This window comes from Hypomesus transpacificus, chromosome 10 (genome assembly GCF_021917145.1).
Source record: "Hypomesus transpacificus isolate Combined female chromosome 10, fHypTra1, whole genome shotgun sequence".
NCBI classification, from domain to species: Eukaryota; Metazoa; Chordata; class Actinopteri; order Osmeriformes; family Osmeridae; genus Hypomesus; species Hypomesus transpacificus.
In genome coordinates, this window is record NC_061069.1 from 2,856,776 (window position 1) to 2,876,708 (window position 19,933).

A 19,933-nucleotide genomic window follows, 5' to 3' on the forward strand; every position below is an offset into this window, starting at 1 on the left:
TTTCAATCACATAAGGCTGTGAGAGACTCTAGTGTCACCATCAAGGCGCTGAGAAAGGTGTGGGGAAAGTGGTGTAGAGGCTGTGAGATTAGAGAATTGTGACCCGTTCTGACAGCGTCTGAGGTTGGTTTCCTGTTCTGACTCAGACAAAACAGAACAAAGTGCGTTTTGCACGTTTACTCTTTACCTTAGGCCTCTCTCAACTCTCTCTCTCTCTTTCCGATTAAACATCACTGCAGTTTTGTTTAGTTGGCAATCACTACAAGCATTAGGCTACTGCTACCAATTTCACTGGATAAAATGTTCTTCCTACAGCACTGGTTAAGTGTCACTGCATTTGCATCACTTGCTTTGTAAGGTCAGTTGACTTTCTCTCTGAGAATTATTGCTGTACTGCACTTTATGTAATCTCACCAGTTTAGTCCATGTGTAGAATCAACTAATACTTTGGGTAATATATCTAAGTACTGTCAATATCATCTACAAAAAATATGTTCACAAGTTCATAATTGTAGTCAGGAGTGTGTAGTCCATATGTTTCAGCACCAGAATGGACTTACCTGTCTTTCCGCTTAGGTTGTTGGGATCCGTAATGTCTCTTTCAGAATTCGGAATCCAGAGCTGTTGGAAAGGTTATTTAAAGTTTTTATTTAGAAGTAAACATTATCAATGTCAAAAGTGTTAATTGAGTGTGAAACAAGATCCTTTAATGAATCAAAGCTAAGATCAGATTGTGTCGATGTTGTGCCAAAATTGTTAGATCTTACACATCAATAATGTTGCTATGTAGCCTATGTTTCAATTATTATTGGGTTAACAAATCCATATTGTGTTTTGAAAGCAACCACTTTGGTTCAGAACATGTGCTTAAACTTTGTATTTGCTATCTCAACTTGCAGGTGCACACAAAACAACTTTTCTCACATGGAAAATAAATCGATATCTCTTGGCTTTCACTCAACCTTGGATGCGAAAAGCAATGATTTTCCTTTGAAGCTTTCTGATTTTAAGAAAATACATTTACGGTTTTTAAAGAAATGGCAATGGAGTGAGGACCCGAATCTGTTGTGGAAAAGAAAAGTTAGCAAAGTCAATCGATACAGGTGTGCATCCGCGAATCCCCACTGTAAGAGATACCCCAGGTCCCCATTCACAGGCTGCTGCACGGACTGGGCAGTCAACGCCGCATGCATGTGTTGGTGCGTAAAGGATATCACCGACAAGCTAGACGGATAACCAGTATCACTTACACTGATACGGCTCATTAAAGAGGACTGTGAGAGACAGTTGCATAGGCCTGTAAAAACGTCCAATAAACGATCAATAGGACTAACCAGTTATAGGCAACACCTACTCTAATCAACCCGTTTTTCAATGCATTTCTTTATCAGCACGTTAGGAGCCTAACCAGTCACGGACGTGCTCACCAGTCATCATGTCACTTCACTATTAGACTATAGACAATTCGGCCACCTTCCCAATGACACCTGGTGAACGACAATTTGGCTTTGCGCATGCTAAATCGCCTGCCAAAAATCCCTGGATCACCTATCAACCAATGGTGTTCAAATCTTTTCAGAGATAAAGGCAGGGCGGTGTGGACAGGGAGGATTTTACACAACTGACCTCAGACCTTGACAACAACCAGCGAGAGTAACCATGCCAAGGTCATTTTTGGTGAAGAGCAAACGGGCACATAGTTACCATCAACCCAGATACCTGGACGACGAATATATCAAATTGGATACTATTTTAGCTCATGTATGCGCAGGTATGTAAATGTATAGCCTGTTGCTCCTGCATATTATTTATGATCTGTAAATAGGCTACTGTCCAGATGGAAACAAAATCATAGACAATATTTTCATGTCAAATAATAACATATTCTATGAACAATATAGAGACCCAAGCTCAGGTTGAGTTCGTAGAGAACTTAGAGCCGGATACCCACAACCATGACAGGCTGTCCCCCGAGTCCAGGCTGGTGCGCACAGCTGACCTTTCCTGCACCTCCCCGTTGAACTGTGAGGGCAGCGTGTGCGACCGCACAGCAGATTACTACTGGTGTTCCCCGTGTTCCCCTTCATCGCCTGGTCAGTTGAATATCCTCAAAGCTGTGTTATTTTTTGTTTTATTCACCACAACTAGGCTTTTACGCGCCAGCTATCCCTACTTTTTCTTCTTCTTTTTCAACATTTCGACATGTCATATGTATTGTAGATTTCATTGTAGGCTAATTTGTTTCATATTCAAAATGATCTACAGATTCGGAGAAATGTTTCACTCCGTCAACAGACGATGCTCATCATTTCACTGTCCCCTATCGCCCTTACGCATGGACCTGTTCAGGCTCCGAGCTCAGGCACCTTATTCAACGAACATATCAACATCTGCCAAATAACATGGAACCTGTTCCCATGGGCATCTTTGGGCCAGACGACAGAATCGACCCCTCCATTTACTCCCAGCGTGGCCACACGACAGGATTTTACCGAGACTATTCCTCTACAGGACTCCCTATCCACATGCGGGACACTGCCGAGTTATATTCAGATCTCAAGCAGAGGACCACGGTCGCAGAGGTCAAGTCTGAGTCGGATCTCAATAGTTCCAGTATGGAATCAAGCAGATCATACAAGTGCATGAAGTGTTGCAAGGTAGGTCCATTACTTATTTGGTATTACATTAAGTTGATGACTAACTATACACTTTTGATGACGCAGAACTGTTTAAAATTTACCGTCAGGTATTCTCCACTCCGCACGGTTTAGAGGTCCACGTGCGTCGATCTCATAGCGGCACACGACCCTTTGCATGCGAGATTTGTGGAAAAACTTTTGGGCACGCGGTGAGCCTAGAGCAACACAGAGCCGTACACTCACAGGTATCCCAATATAGAGCATAGGAGTATATCATTATTGGTAAACGAAAATGAAAATAAGCAAAGTGAAGTGTACTAATTTTGTATAACGATTTGTATTAACAGGAGAGATGTTTCAATTGCAAGATCTGTGGTAAAAGCTTCAAGAGATCGTCTACATTGTCAACACACCTGCTTATCCACTCAGACACACGGCCTTACCCCTGCCAGTATTGTGGGAAAAGATTTCATCAAAAATCAGACATGAAAAAACATACATTCATCCATACAGGTAATGCACCAAGTTCATTGTAGTTTTTAGACTCAACATCATGCCGTTAACTTGTTCAAAAAGGTTGCCAAAAGTTCAATAACGAGTGCTCTACGCAGAACAAGATCCGAATTTAAAGTCGAATCTTTTATAATGCATACTTTGTTTCCATATTCATGTAGGCGAAAAGCCGCACAAGTGCCAGGTGTGTGGAAAGGCCTTCAGTCAAAGCTCCAACCTCATCACGCACAGCCGCAAGCACACGGGGTTCAAACCCTTTGGATGTGACCTATGTGGTAAAGGATTTCAACGCAAAGTGGACCTAAGAAGACACAAGGAAACACAACATGGACTGAAATAGCTGACAAATATCTCTATATATATTTATATCTTAAACTCTGTTGATAACTGATTCATATGAACAACCGCTCCAAATATGAGCTTATATGTAGGCCTATACTGTTAGTCATTTTATTTTAACCTCTAAATGCAGTTTTTCTTTGATATTGTATGCAATTGGATTCGTTGATTTCGTTTAAAAATGTATAGGTTTTCTCAAGCCGTATATATGTTTATTTCCCAAAGTTTTTGTAATATATTTTTGATATCGTTGAGGTTATGGTAGTAGGCGAACTGTCAAGTGACCATCTGGCTTTGCCCCCAAAATATTTAAAGTTTTGAAATTTGAATGTCAAATAATTGTGTTTTATGTTTGGGGAACGGTAATAATTAATTAACTCCTACATAACATTTCTTACGCATACCCTTTTCTTATATTACAAATGTTGCAATAGTCCCGGTTTTTATCATCATTAACCAGAAAATAACAGAAAATGTCTTAACAATAAATAAGCCATATCGATTGCTTCACAACCGTGGTCAAATCTACATATACATTTTTTGAAAGTAGTCTCTTAAGACTGAAAGGCACATTAATATTAAACTATTTTCTAAACAAAAAACACATCTTTCAACTTAATGACATGAAACAAAGTTATAGGCCTCGTTTTATTTTACTCTGCGCGCGCCAGCTGGTCAACACCAAATATTTTCTCACCCAAGCTTTGTTAACACACTTCAAACAAATTAAATTATGACACCATAAAGTTCCTGTGAAGGAAGTTGGGAGGAAAATAGCGTCACCATTTTTGTCCAATCATTTAAAAGGTATCCTAAAAGGCAATTGAGTGTAATTTATTAGGTTGTACAGAGACAGGGTATAGGTTTAACATGTGGTGTTTTAAACTCTTCTGATTTAGACATCTATTCACAGATTGTGTACACAGTGATTAGGCATTACAGTCAAAGTCATAAAAACAGAAGACACTGCAAAGACCTGATCTACTAAACTTGGAAGAACTTAACACATGCACAAGTCCACGATTCAATAATGTGCATTTTAATGCTTGGAAAAATATTTGTAAATTAGTTAAGGACCAAAGAATATAAACCCAAGATATTCCATTATACAGTTTATCAGTAGATGACTGCACAAGCCCCCCCAGGTCTCTAAATTCTATCGTAAATTTGGTATGGGTGTCAGTGAGATGGGGCCTTGAGCAGCTGTACTAAGCTCTGCAAGTCCTGAGCATTGATGGTGAGTTTGTCCATAAGAGTAGAGAGGTACTGTACAGACCCTGGGCTCTCAAGGGCTTTCTGTACCTCGGGAGACACCTCCGATAGCCTGCAACACATGAAAACACCCAGATAAACAAACCCAACAACCTGCTACATACAACTCAACACATTACAACAGTGACTACACATCAATCCTGCTTTTGGCTGACACAATTGTTTTCAATTGGTTTCATTGGAGGGTGAGGGAGTCATTCTCAGAAGGGCCTTGGGGTTCCTGTCATGTCACTCCACCATCCCCCTCCCCGCTCTTGTGCATGTGTCTGCATGTGGAGCTCCGGTTCAGTCCTGGTCTAGTGTTGCAGGGGCACCATACATTATTCAGATGACCTGTACAAAAGACTCCAGACTAACTTTACAGCTGCCACACAGCAGACAGATACAGCCACCCAAATTATTCATGAAGAGGGTAGAAACAGTAGGACCAGGAGAAATACATAACATGAGACGTGTATCGTTGCTTGAGGGGTTAGTGGATGATAAACTCGGAGAAGCCCTTTAACAAAAAGGGTTTAATGTCCGTGAGCCAGACACACTTCTGTGGCAACAAAGACCATTTGAACCATGCGCATGAAACACTATAACCAAATAGATTCCGAAACAGTTCAGACAATTGTAGGAGTATAATATTTATAACTAAATCCCCATGACAATGACTATCCATCTCGTTTTATTTTTCGTTTGTCACACTACGACGGCACACAAAATAAGGTCATCTGATTCGACAACCTCATTATTTTGCGCAATATTGGTGTACTGTTACACAGCAGTCCGCATTTTGAAAGTCAGAGAAATAAATAAATAAATCAGAGCTTGTTTATAGCTCCGTGTTCCTTCTGGTGGTGTACGGATCAGTTGGGGGTCAGGTGGAATGTTTCCCATGGCCTTCCTGTGTGTGTGTCCCTCCATCACGGATCTAGAGGAGGGCCATCAGGGAGATAAGACTGCACAGCGTCTGTGTGTACACAGACGGGAGCAGCACGGAACTGTCCGCACAGCGCCTGCTAGGATTGCAAACTTCTGGGGAATCTGGGGAAGTAGTGTGCGCTCACACACACACACACACCCCCCCCCCACACACACACACCATCTGGCACAGGGCAAACAATGCCCTCTTCACACTCTGAGCCAGGCCTTAAGGCATAGAGTTTGGTTTTTGGTAAATACGTATTCTAGCTAATGTCACCTCATCCTACCCAAGTTTCAGCAATTTCCTCTAGGGGATGAATACAGTCCTACTCTATCTATCCTGGGGCAATATGGGCAGTAGAATGCAAGACTCACATTGCAAACCTTGTAGGTAGACTCAAGGTGAGACTTGAGTGAAAAAAACTATCCCCTGGTTGTGGTTGTTGTGTGTGAAAACTACGCTTATGATTTTTACTTTTTCAAATTGCAAATAGCCCATGGCACACACGTGACCATGGGTATGACTGAGGTACAGAGATATAGTCAAATCTGTCGGCATGAAGTTTGCTGAGAGGGTGTTCCTTGAGGAAAACAATTATCCCTGATTTCCTCTGCACTGCTATTTGACTAACTCAACAGAAGCTCAGGCTTTCCAGCTGTCCCTGCATAGCATACAACTCAGGGACACACGCACACACGCGCACACACACACACACACAGACACACACACACACACGTACACACGTACACATGGAGGAGCACCACAGCAATCAGGGTCCACTCGGGGGTTTTGTGAATGATGTTGGTATTGGTGAATCTGCCAAGCAAAACAGAGAGAAGGATTTAAACATGGTATTCTGGTAGTTGAAAGTCACTCAAGTCACTCAACTCACTCAACCACTCTCTGCACCACCTGACCATCATGTGAAATACACTGTTTGTATACGTTGGGTCTGACCTGAAGGTCCGCACCAGACTGCTGAGGTCACTGAAGACGTCACTCATGGTGAGACACAGCGGTCCCAGAACAACTCCGAGACTGAAGTCCACGTACACAGGACAGACACGGAGACACAGAAGTAAATATATATGTAATATATATATATATATGTATAATATGGAAGAAACAATATAGAATATATATATACAATATATATGACTGAATTTGACAGCTCCATGCCTTCCATGACATTGTGTCGACATCTCCCCGTACCTTCTTGTGAGTTTCTCAATGGCTATACGCTTCTGGATGAGGTGCTGGGCATGGGAGTCAACCAGAGGGAGAGATAGATCCTTCCCCGTCTGGTCCTGGAGCATTAGGTCAGGAGGAATAGGGAGAGAGAAAAAGAGAGGAATGTGTAAAAAGATAAACGAAACACTCGAATATATATAAAAAATCATAAATGATCATCTAATGAAGAAAGCATCCGCACTTGGAAGGTATAGTGCTCTCCTGTATAAACAAACCCTTATTCAGAGCACCCCCTTATGGACACTGGCACTCACTGCAAGCTTTTTCAGAACACTCACCTCTGAATCTCCATGCCCAACATTCTGAGGCAGAACATATGTGCCTTTGTAGAACTCTTTCACCCTCAGATCCTGCTCCTCCGTGTGCCTACGCAGGGTGTGGTAGTCTGGGGCAGGAGCCGAGGGTCTCCAAGCCCCCCCATAGTGCCCAGGCTCTCCCCCCTGGCCCTTGGCTTCCACCACATCGTCCAGATCATCTTCATCCAGCTCCTCCTCCTCCTCCGCCTCCATCTTCACCTGTCTCTCCGTCAGTGGTGGGTTAGAGTTGTGGTCTAGACCATATAGGAACCTCATTGTTTCTTCAGTCCTCCACTCGCTGAAGGTCCCGCGCAGGCCTTCTATAAGGTTGACATGGATCAAGTCCGTCAGTACCTCCGTCTTCAGGAGACCACGGAGCCCAGCCGCTCCTCTCCTGCTCATGCCCACCTGGGTGATGTCAAGGCCGGGCAGGGGATGTGATGCTGGAGGGAGGTTATTGTGTTGTGGAGGAGTTGGTTCCGCGGGACTTTCCCGTCTACAGTGTGTTGGGGTCGTGTCCCTGTGTACAGGAGGGTTGGCTGGGACTGCTCGCCTGTCCTGCATGGTGCAGTGTCTCAGCAGATCAGCAGCCTCTTCCACAGACTGGCCCTCTGGGGAGCCTCTCTCCTCCAGGAGAAGAGGCTGCTCGCTGGGGTGACTAGCCCCTGATGTGGGATGTCGGGGTCCAACACACTCCGTGCGCCTCCCTGTTTGGGATTCCTTTGACTCCTCCTCAGTCTTTCCTTTCTCCTTTCCCTTCCTTTCCTCTCTACTCTCTCCGCCGACATTAGCCCTTCCAACTTTTTGGAGCTTGGTCTCGCCAGTGTTCTTTGTGGGCAGCTCGCCCCAGTGTACCCTTGGTCCGGGTGGTTGGGAAACCCCACTGGAGCCAAAGCCCTGCTCTTCGTCACTGCTGTCACTATGGCTGAGTCCAAGAGGGGAGCGTCTGGGGTCTCTGGGAGCCTCCGATTCCACCGGGTTTTCAATGTCCTGCTCTTTGAGCCGCCGTGCCCTGAGCTTCACCTCCTCTCCAGCACACCCACTGCAAGCAGGGGAGAGAGAGGAGAGACGAGGAATCCGTCAAGCATTACTGGAAGGAACTACGGAAGATTCTACATTCTCAAAGAAGCTAAAATAGACATACCTGTCCCCTCTCTTCATTAGAATCACTTCTGGAAGACTGTAGACAAACAAACTCGATTAGCGGAGAGACCAGGGACTGAGGAGGACCGTGTCAGGTGCTTTCCTCCAAAACTATATGGTATGTTCACTACAATGTCCCATTATAGAATGAAAGGAAGCACTCTTACCTCTCATGGTGCCTCAGCCATAGAGGGATGTTTGGTATCTGCAGCTCAAAAGCTTTGGAGGCTTTGTAGCAGAAGTTACTGCAGAAGCACTATATAAGACAGAAAATTCTATTTGTTTAAGTCCATCACCCCTTTTTTTTTTGTTGCTCACTGTCTTTGGCATGTCTGTTTCACAATGCTCACCTTTCGTTCAGTAATGTCATACACTTTATTGGTCTTGGTGGAAATGTTGTACTTTTGATGAGGAACCTAAAAAAAACATTTGATAATTGAAAGTTAGACTTTTTTTGTTGTTGCATTGATCCATGGTCAAAACCTCCATATCACCCTTGTCATAGCACTAAGGAATGGTTGTTTACCCCTTTCAACTGTATGAAGACCTGGAACTTACATTGCCCAGTTTACTGGAGCAGACAGGATAGCCACACAGTTTTGCTATGGCTCTCTCCTCAATTGTGTCTTTGTAATCACCAGTGGTAATCAACCTAGCCTACAGACACAGATTAGTGGTTAGTAATCATTTTAAAAACACAACACACCTGCTTCATGGATAGAAGGGCACACACTGATGAGCAACACAACATGATGCTAACTTGGCCACTGAGCGTGTTTTCACAAAATGAGGACACATTTATCAAGAGTTGTACTGTACTTACACAATCAACCAGAACGTCATCTGCCACGCTATCCTCTAGTAGACGCTCAACCACCTGCAGGGCCCTCTTCTCCAGTTCAAGCTTCTCTCTCAGGGTCTCTGTCACTATCCCTCTCCTGTGAGCGGACAGGAGGACCATATTAGACTACAGTGTTTAATTAATGTTTTTATTTTGTAACTGAGGACTAACCCGCAACCTCAACTTTAAACATAGCTCAAATCGATACAATCAAAGGTAGAAAATACCTTGTTTCTTCTATAGCAGCCAGAGAGGAAACGGCATTCCCACCTGAAAAATTAAAATTCTCAACGTAATTACTAGTTAGAGATCTTGTCAGTATATCAACTTTACCACCAAAACCTTTGCTAGTCTACAGACAACCTCATTCCCTGGTAGTTTACGCAATAGATTAGCAAGATATCTTGCATGTTTTTATGTTTTCCGATGACCTTCATACCCACTGATATTCTCAAACACGTCGTGTCATTATGTAGTACTATCTTCTACAAAAACATACCCTTTATTCCAGATTTTAAGGAACGTGTGCTACGTTTTCTCTCCATGTTTTCTCTGTTCTCCGGTGACGTTTCTACAGCAAGTCGCTGGGGTCAGTTTAGACATACAGAACACGTCAGAAACCCATGCGACTATCTGTTTGACACCCTCCCTGTTAGACTTGTAAGTAAAACATTTTAACAAATGTATTACGTTAATGAGCACCGTCAACCATGGCCTTCCGAACCTACAATTGATCAATTACATTATACGAATGGTGTCTATGTAAACTGCAATTAGCCAGCTAGCCATATAATTTTTTGCATGACAGTCAGCTAGCTAGTCTAGCTAACTACGCACAAACAAAGCATGTGTCAAACACACTTGAGTCAGTTTGATGAATTGTTGGTGTGGCAAACCAAACAGTACTATAGTGTATAAAATCTTGTTTATATGTTTTTTTTTAAATAATTTAAGGTGATAATGTCACTCAATGCTTGTCACTCATATTTGACTACCATATGATCGAATGTGCATTTTTTCTTACAGAAGTGCTATGTAAATGGACAGCGACTGAAGCACTGCAGCAAGCATGGCTTTAGAGCAACTCAGTGATGTCGTCCAGAGATGTGTAAGTACTAGAGAAGCCACCACTGACTTCACTCGAGCATGAGCATGTGCAAATGGCGGTCCAACCCAACCCCTTTTCCCTCCATTCACTCTCTCTCTGTCTCTCTCTCTCTCTCTCTCTCTCTCTCTCTCTCTCTCTCTCTCTCTCTCTCTCTCTCTCTCTCTCTCTCTCTCTCTCTCTCTCTCTCTCTGTCTCTCTCTCTCTCTGTCTCTCTCTCTGTCTCTCTCTCTGTCTCTCCACACACACAGCAAGCTGTTGAAGATTACAACTACACATCGGAAGATTATGATGTGTTCCAGATTGCAGGGCGAGCCTGCATAGAGGAGGGAGACAGTGCTCAGGTCCTGAGTATTGTTGTAGATGAGAAAAATAAGGTGAGGGGAAAGTGCCTGAAATTGCTATCAGGCATTCCACTCCATTGTCATTGTATTTGCATTACTATGCACTGTCCCCTCCTCCTGTGTTTAGGACATTGTGAGATGTATGGGCTGGAATCTGCTTGGTCCTTTGGTTCAGATTTTGCTAAAGAAGGAAGACAAGAACCTTCCACACTGCCTCGCCATCTTCACACACCTCGTGGAGGTGTGTTTAACATTCACATGGTCATTCCTTATGAAACTCACTTGCACAGTTAGACTCATTGTATACTTTACCGTGCATCATCCTGTTATTGGTTAGGTTTGCAGTCCAAAAGAGCTGCTGGTTGGCTTGTTGGAGCAGGTCGAGGAGGCCCACCCTGACTCCATCTCAGAGACGGTCATCCTTCTACTGATGCCTCTACAGAAAGGTAAGCAGAACACACAAACACACTATCCCAAGCTCTAATGAAAGGCACGCAACATTCATGTCAACATAGAGCGGGTGAATCATCTTGACCCATGAAACAACCCTCCCCAGTGCTGCTGCGCCTGGGGAGGCGGAAGGCGTCCTCGGTAGGCATGGCTCTCTCCACCCTGCTGGGCCAGGTGGCCAGGCTGCCCGTGCCCCAGACCAGGGAGCAGGAGGAGGACGATGTGTTTGGCCTGTGTCGCTGCTGCTCCACTCTGCTGGTCTTCGTCAGGCCCTTTGTGGCGGAGGCCAAGCAGAACCTCCAGGCCCGGAGCGGCACGCTCACTCACACGGCCAAGGAGGACGAGCTGAGGACGGAGCTGCTCAAGTTGTGAGTCGGCACGGCTTCCCTGGACTGACGCACGTTGACAAGTCCCAGTCATTTCAGATTTCCCCTGAGCGAAATAGCTTTGTGGGCGTTGTTATTGTTATTTATGGGTTGAGCCTTGATCAGAGGCGTGTTGTCTGTCTCTGTAGTTGCATGAAGTGTCTGTGTGAGCCGCTGTTGGAGGTGCAGCTGAGGGATCCAGCCACTCTGGCAGAGTCGCCCCTCAGGGATTTTGCCACAGAGATCCTGGTAAGAGGTTTGGAAAAAGATGCACTTCATGCTTTTCCTGTCTGTCCCAACTTCATCTTCCTCTTTTTTTTTTCAACTTCTTTTTTTTACTGAGGATGGGAAAAGACAGTGTTGCTTAACCATTCTGTTAGTGGCACAAGACCCCTTTAAAATTTCACTCTTCTGAAATACCATTTCCCATTTAGTTCAGTATCCGACTTGGGGATGTCTTAAAATTGGGTAATTTAACCTATAAAACAAAGACTGATCATCTAATAATAAGTTTGTATCCATAAACCAAATAAATTATTTACACAACTTTACTGTTAGGGCCCTGTAACGGAGATTTGTTGTATCCTAATATTAAAATATGTGAATATCCATCAGAACAGATTTGTTACACCAACATTGAAGCCGCTATCACATTACTACCACATCATTGACCAAGAATACTCAATAATATCATTGCATAACGGTTCTTTGGCGGCTTCTGCAGGATATTCTATCGGGCATTGGTGAGTCCATTCCCAACCTGCTGTGCCATTCTCTGCTGTGTCGGAGGGAGATGCCAGGCTTCCTGGAGGAGGAGGTGCGCTACCCTAAAGAGTCCCTGGCCAGTCTGGCCTATCTGCTGTTTGTCCAGCACCTAGCCATGGACACCTTCCCCTCAGTCTTCAGGTGAGAGACCCAAGCCAAGGTACCCCAAGATAGAAGTAGCATAGTACCATCATAACTCTGTGTCTCCATGCAGCATTGTATACTGTGTGCGCACATGGTGGAGAGCCTGAAGCCTGTAAGTAACCCTGTTGAATGTTGTTCCAATTTCAGCCCGGTCTTTATTCTTCAGTGTAATATGGATTACGTCAACCTCTTCTTAAGCAGGTACACTTTTGGTTGTCTTCCTCTTCCCAGTGTCGCAAAAAACGACCGGGGTGTTATACTTGAAAATACATTTTTGGGTGTGTTCGCAAATCTAACATTGTCTCTTGTTCCTAGAACGGAAGAATCTCGACTGCAGAAAGGACTGGTAAGTTTGCTGAGCTCCGATTGGAAAATAAATACATTTCAAGGAACACTGAATGTTGACGTTTCACCCAAATGTCTCTCTGGTGTTCCACCAGGACCTGTATGAGAGGAGCCTGGCCCGGGTGGAGGACAACAGTCTCTCTGTGCAGCTCCTGGAGCTCAAGTCCTTCATCAGTGTCCCTCAGGTCAGACTGCTGCCCACTATCTTTATCATAGAGTGCATGTCCATCGGTTCACTAATTAGTGTCTACTTCTCATCTCAGAACCTGGTGAAAGTCATGACGTTGTGCCCGATAGAGACCCTGGTAAGTGCTTCATTGTCTTGGATATGACTCAATGTAGTAATTTTGCCTTGTGAAAAGGTTATGTCATTATTTTAAACAAGCTCTGGTGAGTTACGGTATCTATTTAATGAGGATGTGGCTGTTTACTATTGGCTGAGAGTATGTCCCTTGTTCACAGAGAACTAAAGGACTAAAATTGTTGCAGTTGAGCATCGATAAGTTTGACACCGAAGCCAAATACAAGTTCTTCCAGTAAGTTTCCCCTTCTATAAAGGTTTAGACACCCTGTATATTACCTTCTTCCTGGAACAGGCTGATCATTGTCATAACATCCTATTTCAGATGTATGCTGAAGATAAGTCACCACTCAGGGGTAGAGGGATACATCATCAAGAACATCAGAAACCAGATTGACTTTTCACTGAAGGTAAGTGAAGAAGCGTCTTTTCTGTCTTTGACTTTTCCCTCTGTTTAGAATTCCCCCCCGCAGACTTGGGTGTGCAGGATAGTTGTTTAGTGCGGCCGTGTCTCTGCTTCTTAGCCGGGTCAGGGGAACGAGTGGTTCCTGGGGCTCCACCTGCTCCCCCTGCTGCGCCTGGTGCTGTGTCTTCCTCAGGGCCCGGAGACAGACCTCCTTCAGAACCTGGACAGGTGAGCCACGGGAACCCACTCGCCAGCCTCCGAGCATGTCACCTCAGCAGGCATGGCAAAACGTTGAGACGCTGCCATGATAACCAAATCCATTCAGGAGGCAAACCTATCGTTGATCCAACCTGCACGTTGGGTACAGTGAAACCTGAACATGTTTTGTGCTCCGCAGGGTCATGGAGTCTCTGAACCTCCTGCGGTACATGTTGATCAGAGACAAGGAGTGGGAGAACCAGGTACCACCTCCTTACCTCCTGGTGACAGCTCCTCCCATCTGCTGGAATGGCATACAAATGTAATCAAATCTCTCTGGCTTTCAGACAGGGATTTGGACAGAGCTGTATAAGATAGAAGATAACTATATGAAGCCGTTGCGTGTGGGGCTCAACATGTCCAAGGCTCACTATGAGGCTGAGCTCAGGAGCACCAAGGACAGCCAAAGGACCAACGCCAGAGGTAAAGACTCTCCAAGGAGACACGCCAATCAAACTGTTACAGCAGCAAATTAGCTAGTGCTCTTGTGTTATCTTTGTGCAAGAAATTGAATTCAACGAACTTGACTAACCTACAGCATATTATTTAAGCCAGCTATATTGTTTCTGAATGTATTTAGCAGGATCCCAGATACAAGATTCAGTGTGCTCTGTCAATGTGGGGAGTGAGAAGTTGCCGAACATGACGCCAGAGATGCAGCTACAGGTAGGATTTTTCGGGGGGCAATTGAATCATGCTGCTAACATGTTGTTATACCGTGTTTGTAATCCAATGGCCGGCTTGGCTCATTTTTCATCGTCCAATAGGTTCTTCACTCGGCCCTGCACACGTTCGACATGATTGAGAGTGTCCTCGCGCGCATCGAGGAAATCATCGAGGTGAAAGACAAAGCGTGAGCAACCAGGGCGGCTGCAGTCTCAGAGCCAGGTGGCCCTGCCACTGTGTCGCACCAGCCACTTCCACCAGCCATGGAGCCTCCATTCGTTTAGGTCTCTGGGCCTAATCGACCTCAAGTCTAACTTTTCTGGGGTCATGATGCAAAGTTACAGTATGTGATTGAGGTTGTTACGCACTTTTGTCATTTGTTATGGAACGAACAGCTTTAAGCTTCGACTAGCAGGACAAGACTGTCATTTCTTTAGTTATGTCATTTCACTAAATCGGTAGACCTCTACCCTTGTCCATCCTGTTGCACTGGATGTTCAGAATACCTTCCTGTGAAAGTCTTCAGATGTGGAGCGGGTGTAGGGGTCATTTGTGACCTCTTAAAACGTAAATGCTAGACGTGACTTCCATTCATTCATATTAGGGCTTTGCTTTCACAATTCCTTTGCTATTCTTCGTACTTGTCATTTTGTTCCCCCATACCAGCTTTCTTGGCTTATTCAGGTAAATCATGTCATAGTGTGGGTAAATACAGTCTACCCTTTCTAACCCAGTTGTGTGGTTTGGATCTGTAGTTCTTGAATGTACATTTTTTTTCAAAACGTTTATTAGAAAGCCTACACTTTTCCAAATACATGTCATGAGCAAAAATATTTAATAAATAGAGGTACAACAGACAATTCAAGCAGTCTCACACACACACATTCAAGTTGAGACAGTTCATAGTTTGGCAAAGGGACAACAAGCATAATCACATCCTCTCCAACAACATACTTAATAAAACATCCTAGTCATTGACATCAACAGGCAGTGGTTCAGGTTAAAAAGTCCACATATCCAGTCATAACTCATGTTATAGCTAGGAATGGAGGCTATGGCAGTTTGATGCCAACATTCCAGCAAACAATACTATAACAGCAGAACATGACACACAAGTTCCAAGTGGGTGTCAGAAGCCTGTGAACAGTGGATGATGCAGTGCCTGCTGGGCTGTGATCCGTGTGGCTGGATTCAGATCCAGCAGTCTGTCCAAGAGGTCATAGGCCTCCTCAGGCACCTGGTCCCAGCCCCCCTCATCCTGAGGTTCTGGAACATTCTCCTCAGCGCTGCTGCCCCCTGGCTCCTCCTGGGGGTTGGCGATGTCTATGTTGGGGGGGTGAAGGGGCATGGCATCATCGTCTGGGGACGGCCTCCCTCTCAGGGTCTCACACAGAGTCCTCAGGTCCTGACGAGGGAGCTCACAGCTGCACGTCACCGCTTTACCTGCAGGGACAAACAGAACGTCATGGGAAACGTCTGTCTTTTTACTAAGGGCGCCATTCCTTTCAAGCCACAAAACATGATAAAAAAAAAAGAAGCTGTTAAATGCTACACAAGCCTCACTAGGGTGTGATTTGAGTGATTCAAGTTGAGCGTACCAAACTCCTTTGCAGCCTGGGTGGTCTCTCTGGAACCCCGTATGGTCATGATCTGGGCGAGGGCGATGAGGTCGTCATTGGCCTTGAAGAACGGGTAGCGGCCAGTGAGCAGAGAGAGTAGGATCACCCCGGCTGACCAGACATCTATGGCTACGCACAGGAAACAGTTGTAAGGGCCTGGCCTGGGTGGGGAGGAGTGTGTGTTCTGTGTGTAAGGGTGGCTCCTCACCTGTGCCCTGGTTGGGGCATTTGGTCAGGACCTCTGGAGCTCTAAACCCTGGAGTGCCAGCCCTGGGTGCCACCTGCTGCTTCCTGTGGGAGACGATATCAGGATGCTGTCAAGCTAAGAAGTGACGACCTCCTTTTCGAAAGCAGTAAACCATGACTGGCATCATCATCCACAGCAGGAGTAAATAGATGTAGGTTCAATCCACAGGAGGTTTCAAGTCCTCACCTCGACATACAGACGTTGCAGACACGGTCAGTCATGTAGCAGTTGCAGGTGAGACCCAAGTTAACGACGGGGGTCCTTGGTTGTTTTTGGCCGCTGGCTGGGGTCCTTGCAGATAGAGGGTGCCGGATGACAGAGACAAACGTCCGTGCGGCAGGGTCCTCAGTTTTAGAGGGCTTTACCAGCTGACCAAACAAAGACAAAAAAAAAAAAAGATTTGTATTGAAGCTTTTGTCTGTCAGTCTTTAGAGTAAGAAGTGAGAAAGTTAATGATCACCTGTATCTTAGTGTCTGCAGACTTGGCAGGGACGGGGGTGCAGCTGTTGAGGTTCCTCTCTCCAAACACGGCCCGTGGGGTTCTGCACAGACCTGACAGCTCCTGGACAGACAGGACACACACAACTCACCCACCAATCCAAAAACAATCCATGACTACCGACGGCACTGACGCTAACATCACTACAAAAGCGGTGTAAAGGGGACGTATGTGACGGGACAGTAGCCAAATGTAGTTAGAGCTGTACACCCAGTGCCACCTTGGTGCGTTTGGTGCGGTTGGTGGAGGCGAACGTGGCCGCTCTCTTCGCCAGGGGCTTGACTGAGGTAGAGGAGGAGGAAGAGGAGGAGGATTGAGGTGCTGGGATGGTGGTGGGGTGCTGGGGGGGGGTTGACAGTGGTAATCTGGTGGCCCTTGGGGGTGGCTGTGCTTGTGGGTCCTTCTTCCCTGTGGAGCCCACACCCCTCTGGGTGGTCCTCTGCTTCACCACCTTGAGCAGCTCAATCTGGGTGTCCACTGTGCCCTGGGCCAGCCCAAAGTCCACCAGAGCAAACCTGCAAAGATGACGACGGCAATGTGATTTTCTTGCTCATGAACTGTCTGGTGTTCAAGCGCGTCATACAACTTCACTCTGTTTTCATTACGTTTTCTCCTGGCGGTTGTACAGGAAGTTGGTGGGCTTGATGTCTCTGTGAATGATGCCAAACTGGTGGATGTGTCTGAGGGCCTTGAGCAAGTGGTAGATGTACAGACGCACCTCCTCAAAACTCAGGGAGCCAAGGATGTCCTGGGGAGGATAAATGCCATTAGTTATTATCAGTAAGTAAGTTGTGTACATGATGTGGCTTGTTCAGGGGCGTGTCCAGACATTTTTAACAGGGGTGGCACCAGGGGTGGCCCGCCTCTGACTGGGCATATAGCCAATCATATTTTAAGATATTGGGGTGGCCAATCAGATTTCAGGGGTGGCCCGTGCCACCCTAGGCCACTCCCTGAACACGCCACTGGCTTGTGTTCACGGCCACTCACCACAAAGGGTTGGTGCTTCATATAGGGCATGACAATCACCACATGGTCATCTTTTCGGAAGCAGTAGGTCACCCCCATTACGTTTTCTCTCCCACTGAACAATCAAATATGGATATAGAAAAAAATTTACTTTAAAAAAGTTAGACATGCTATTGATCCTGGTTTTAGTTTACATTGCAGTTAACTAAAGAGTGTTGTGACCGTGAGGGTAGGGACTCACCCAGCCACAGTAAGGCACTGGAGCTCAGCTGCGATCCTCACAGGATGGCTGGTGGGGATGAGGTGCTTTAAGGCAAACTTCTCTCTCCTCCCGTCTATCAACTGAGCTTCACCCAGGTACACTGAGCTGAAGGTTCCTGACACACGCATACATTGTTTAAGTTGACTGTTTTAAATTCCTGGTAGTTTGGGTAGAAATGAATCCTTAACATGCATCATATGTTTTAAGGTAATATCCTACCTTCACCAATTTTGTCGGTGATGCGAAATACTTTGGAGAGTTGTGGCACTGCCTTCTGTAGGTACTCAATGTCCATCTCCACATCCCCTGGAGCCAGACATAACATGCCGTTTAGGTACATAACTTTTAAACCGTACATTGATAGTTAGACTACACTGACATCAGACTTACTTGACACTTTCCTTCCTCTCTTTTTTTTGTCTGCTTTAACGTGGCCATCGATGCTCTGGCTGTTATTGCGAGATGGACCGGTTTCTTCCATGGCTAACCAGACACTTGTTGGATATCAAATAGAGACGAATACAAAGATTAACATTTCTGCAGGTGGCAAAAACTAAACAGAGGTCAGGTACAAAAATAAGCGGTGTGATATCTTGCAGGCAGTTCGAAAAGTGCAAATTTACTGTAGGAAGTTGGCTAGCTATATTAGTTACTCCTTTCCAAATAAAGATAGCTAGCTCTGTCATGTTATTCAAGAGATGGACTAGCTAGATTAGCTATGCTTGCTAGTTGAACGAACAGAAACACAACTTACCTTGTATAATAAAGTTGGTTGGCTTAATAGTTGAGCAGATTCAAATGATTTATATCAGACACAAAGTAAAAGCATACATGTTTTACACAAGGAATTACAACCGACAGTTTCAGACATATTTCCTCTAACTCAGTCTCTTGTGTGGTTTTGTCCGCCAACAGCAAACTCCGCGCTAAAACTGACGTGGATTGACGTCACGTCTGTGATTAGAGTATGTAACTTGGCACAACTATAATAAAGGTTTTGCTCAAAACATTAAACGTAAAAGCGAAATTAGCTATTTAAACGTACAAACTCTCAGTTATGACAATAAACTAACGTTTAGGCTATACAGTATAGGGAGCAGTCTTGTAGGAATTGAAAGAATAATTATATATTAACAAGGTTTAGAGTTTAACTTCATATTTTATTCATCTGTCGTATGAGTGCATCTGGCAAATGCCTGTCGTTTACTGTACATACCCATCAATGAAGTTCCTTGGAAAGTATTTTTTGACAGACACATTTGCTATGATAAATCATATATAACAGATAAATATATTGTTGAATCATCAGAATCCATGCATTTAAAAATGTCCAGCATAAATATCCATAAAAAGCAGTATAACAAGCATTAAATAGTCAGGAATATATGAACACCATACCACACAACACCATAACACAATACCAACAAACAACATAATACAAAAAACAACGAACAAACCCTGACATCCTTAGACACAACTAAAAGATTCCATCAAAGATTCCAAGGAAGGCCTCTACTTCTCTGTTGTCTTCTACTTGAGTCCTTTAAACGAAGGGAGAACAAATAGAATCCTTAGATTTGATCATGTTCAACACATGTAGAATACATCATGTTTCTGATGATGTGTTTGATGTGTATGATATGGGTCTCTACCTGGTATTTCCAGTCACATTTGTATTGTTAAGGATCATGTCAGTCGTCTTGGAGAAGAAATCAAACCTTCCTCCTGAGGATACTGTTTCTATGTCACTCGGTTTGGAAAACGGCAGAGTCGGTGCATTTCCTGTTGTTTCACTGAAGGCTTTCTGTAAGGTCGGAAATAACAGGTTTTTGGTGTTTGTGCTTCTGGTAGGACTAACAAAGACACAGTCTGACACTGTAAGTTGTCACAGTTACCTTGTCATGGTGATTCCAGGGTGAGGAGGTCTGGTGGTGTGGTCTGACTGGAGGACGGGTTACTGACATGGACATCTCTGGAATAA

At 44.8% G+C, this 19,933-nt stretch overlaps 4 protein-coding genes across 6 annotated transcripts; 2 read left to right on the top strand and 2 right to left on the bottom strand.

Annotated features, from left to right (window-relative positions):
* The first annotated feature begins 197 nt into the window (after positions 1-197).
* Positions 198-3,999, top strand: LOC124472262 (zinc finger protein Gfi-1-like). Its single transcript, XM_047027016.1, has 7 exons — positions 198-358; positions 900-1,771; positions 1,902-2,093; positions 2,296-2,657; positions 2,747-2,884; positions 2,987-3,152; positions 3,314-3,999. Exons 2-7 carry the CDS (start codon positions 1,660-1,662, stop codon positions 3,490-3,492), a joined length of 1,149 nt encoding a protein of 382 aa, XP_046882972.1. The 5' UTR covers positions 198-358; positions 900-1,659; the 3' UTR covers positions 3,493-3,999.
* A 167-nt stretch (positions 4,000-4,166) lies between these two features.
* rpap2 (RNA polymerase II associated protein 2) lies at positions 4,167-9,801 on the bottom strand. Its single transcript, XM_047026970.1, has 12 exons — positions 9,707-9,801; positions 9,435-9,477; positions 9,190-9,304; positions 8,925-9,023; positions 8,717-8,782; positions 8,534-8,622; positions 8,368-8,403; positions 7,206-8,265; positions 6,889-6,983; positions 6,634-6,714; positions 6,424-6,492; positions 4,167-4,815 (listed from the first exon to the last, which is right to left on the bottom strand). Exons 1-12 carry the CDS (start codon positions 9,750-9,752, stop codon positions 4,671-4,673), a joined length of 1,944 nt encoding a protein of 647 aa, XP_046882926.1. The 5' UTR covers positions 9,753-9,801; the 3' UTR covers positions 4,167-4,670.
* glmna (glomulin, FKBP associated protein a) lies at positions 9,774-15,095 on the top strand. Of its 2 annotated transcripts, none has more exons than XM_047026975.1 (19): positions 9,774-9,867; positions 10,234-10,315; positions 10,564-10,689; positions 10,784-10,897; positions 10,994-11,102; positions 11,213-11,474; positions 11,621-11,720; positions 12,196-12,377; positions 12,528-12,581; positions 12,696-12,726; positions 12,821-12,910; positions 12,989-13,030; positions 13,188-13,261; positions 13,352-13,436; positions 13,551-13,660; positions 13,830-13,893; positions 13,978-14,113; positions 14,274-14,356; positions 14,458-15,095. In XM_047026975.1, exons 2-19 carry the CDS (start codon positions 10,277-10,279, stop codon positions 14,545-14,547), a joined length of 1,791 nt encoding a protein of 596 aa, XP_046882931.1. In that variant the 5' UTR covers positions 9,774-9,867; positions 10,234-10,276; the 3' UTR covers positions 14,548-15,095. The 2 variants fall into 2 exon arrangements, with proteins under 2 accessions (XP_046882931.1, XP_046882930.1); XM_047026974.1 differs by having other exon boundaries at positions 9,775-9,867; positions 14,271-14,356.
* Positions 15,096-15,232: 137 nt separating this feature from the next.
* On the bottom strand, positions 15,233-18,903 carry cdc7 (cell division cycle 7 homolog (S. cerevisiae)). Of its 2 annotated transcripts, none has more exons than XM_047026979.1 (12): positions 18,707-18,903; positions 18,343-18,446; positions 18,172-18,258; positions 17,932-18,067; positions 17,712-17,805; positions 17,327-17,469; positions 16,942-17,236; positions 16,683-16,784; positions 16,409-16,590; positions 16,184-16,266; positions 15,955-16,104; positions 15,233-15,799 (listed from the first exon to the last, which is right to left on the bottom strand). In XM_047026979.1, the coding sequence occupies exons 2-12, from the start codon at positions 18,431-18,433 to the stop codon at positions 15,486-15,488; spliced, it is 1,677 nt and encodes a 558-aa protein (XP_046882935.1). In that variant the 5' UTR covers positions 18,434-18,446; positions 18,707-18,903; the 3' UTR covers positions 15,233-15,485. The 2 variants fall into 2 exon arrangements, with proteins under 2 accessions (XP_046882935.1, XP_046882936.1); XM_047026980.1 differs by having other exon boundaries at positions 18,343-18,458.
* Between the last annotated feature and the right edge of the window lie 1,030 nt (positions 18,904-19,933).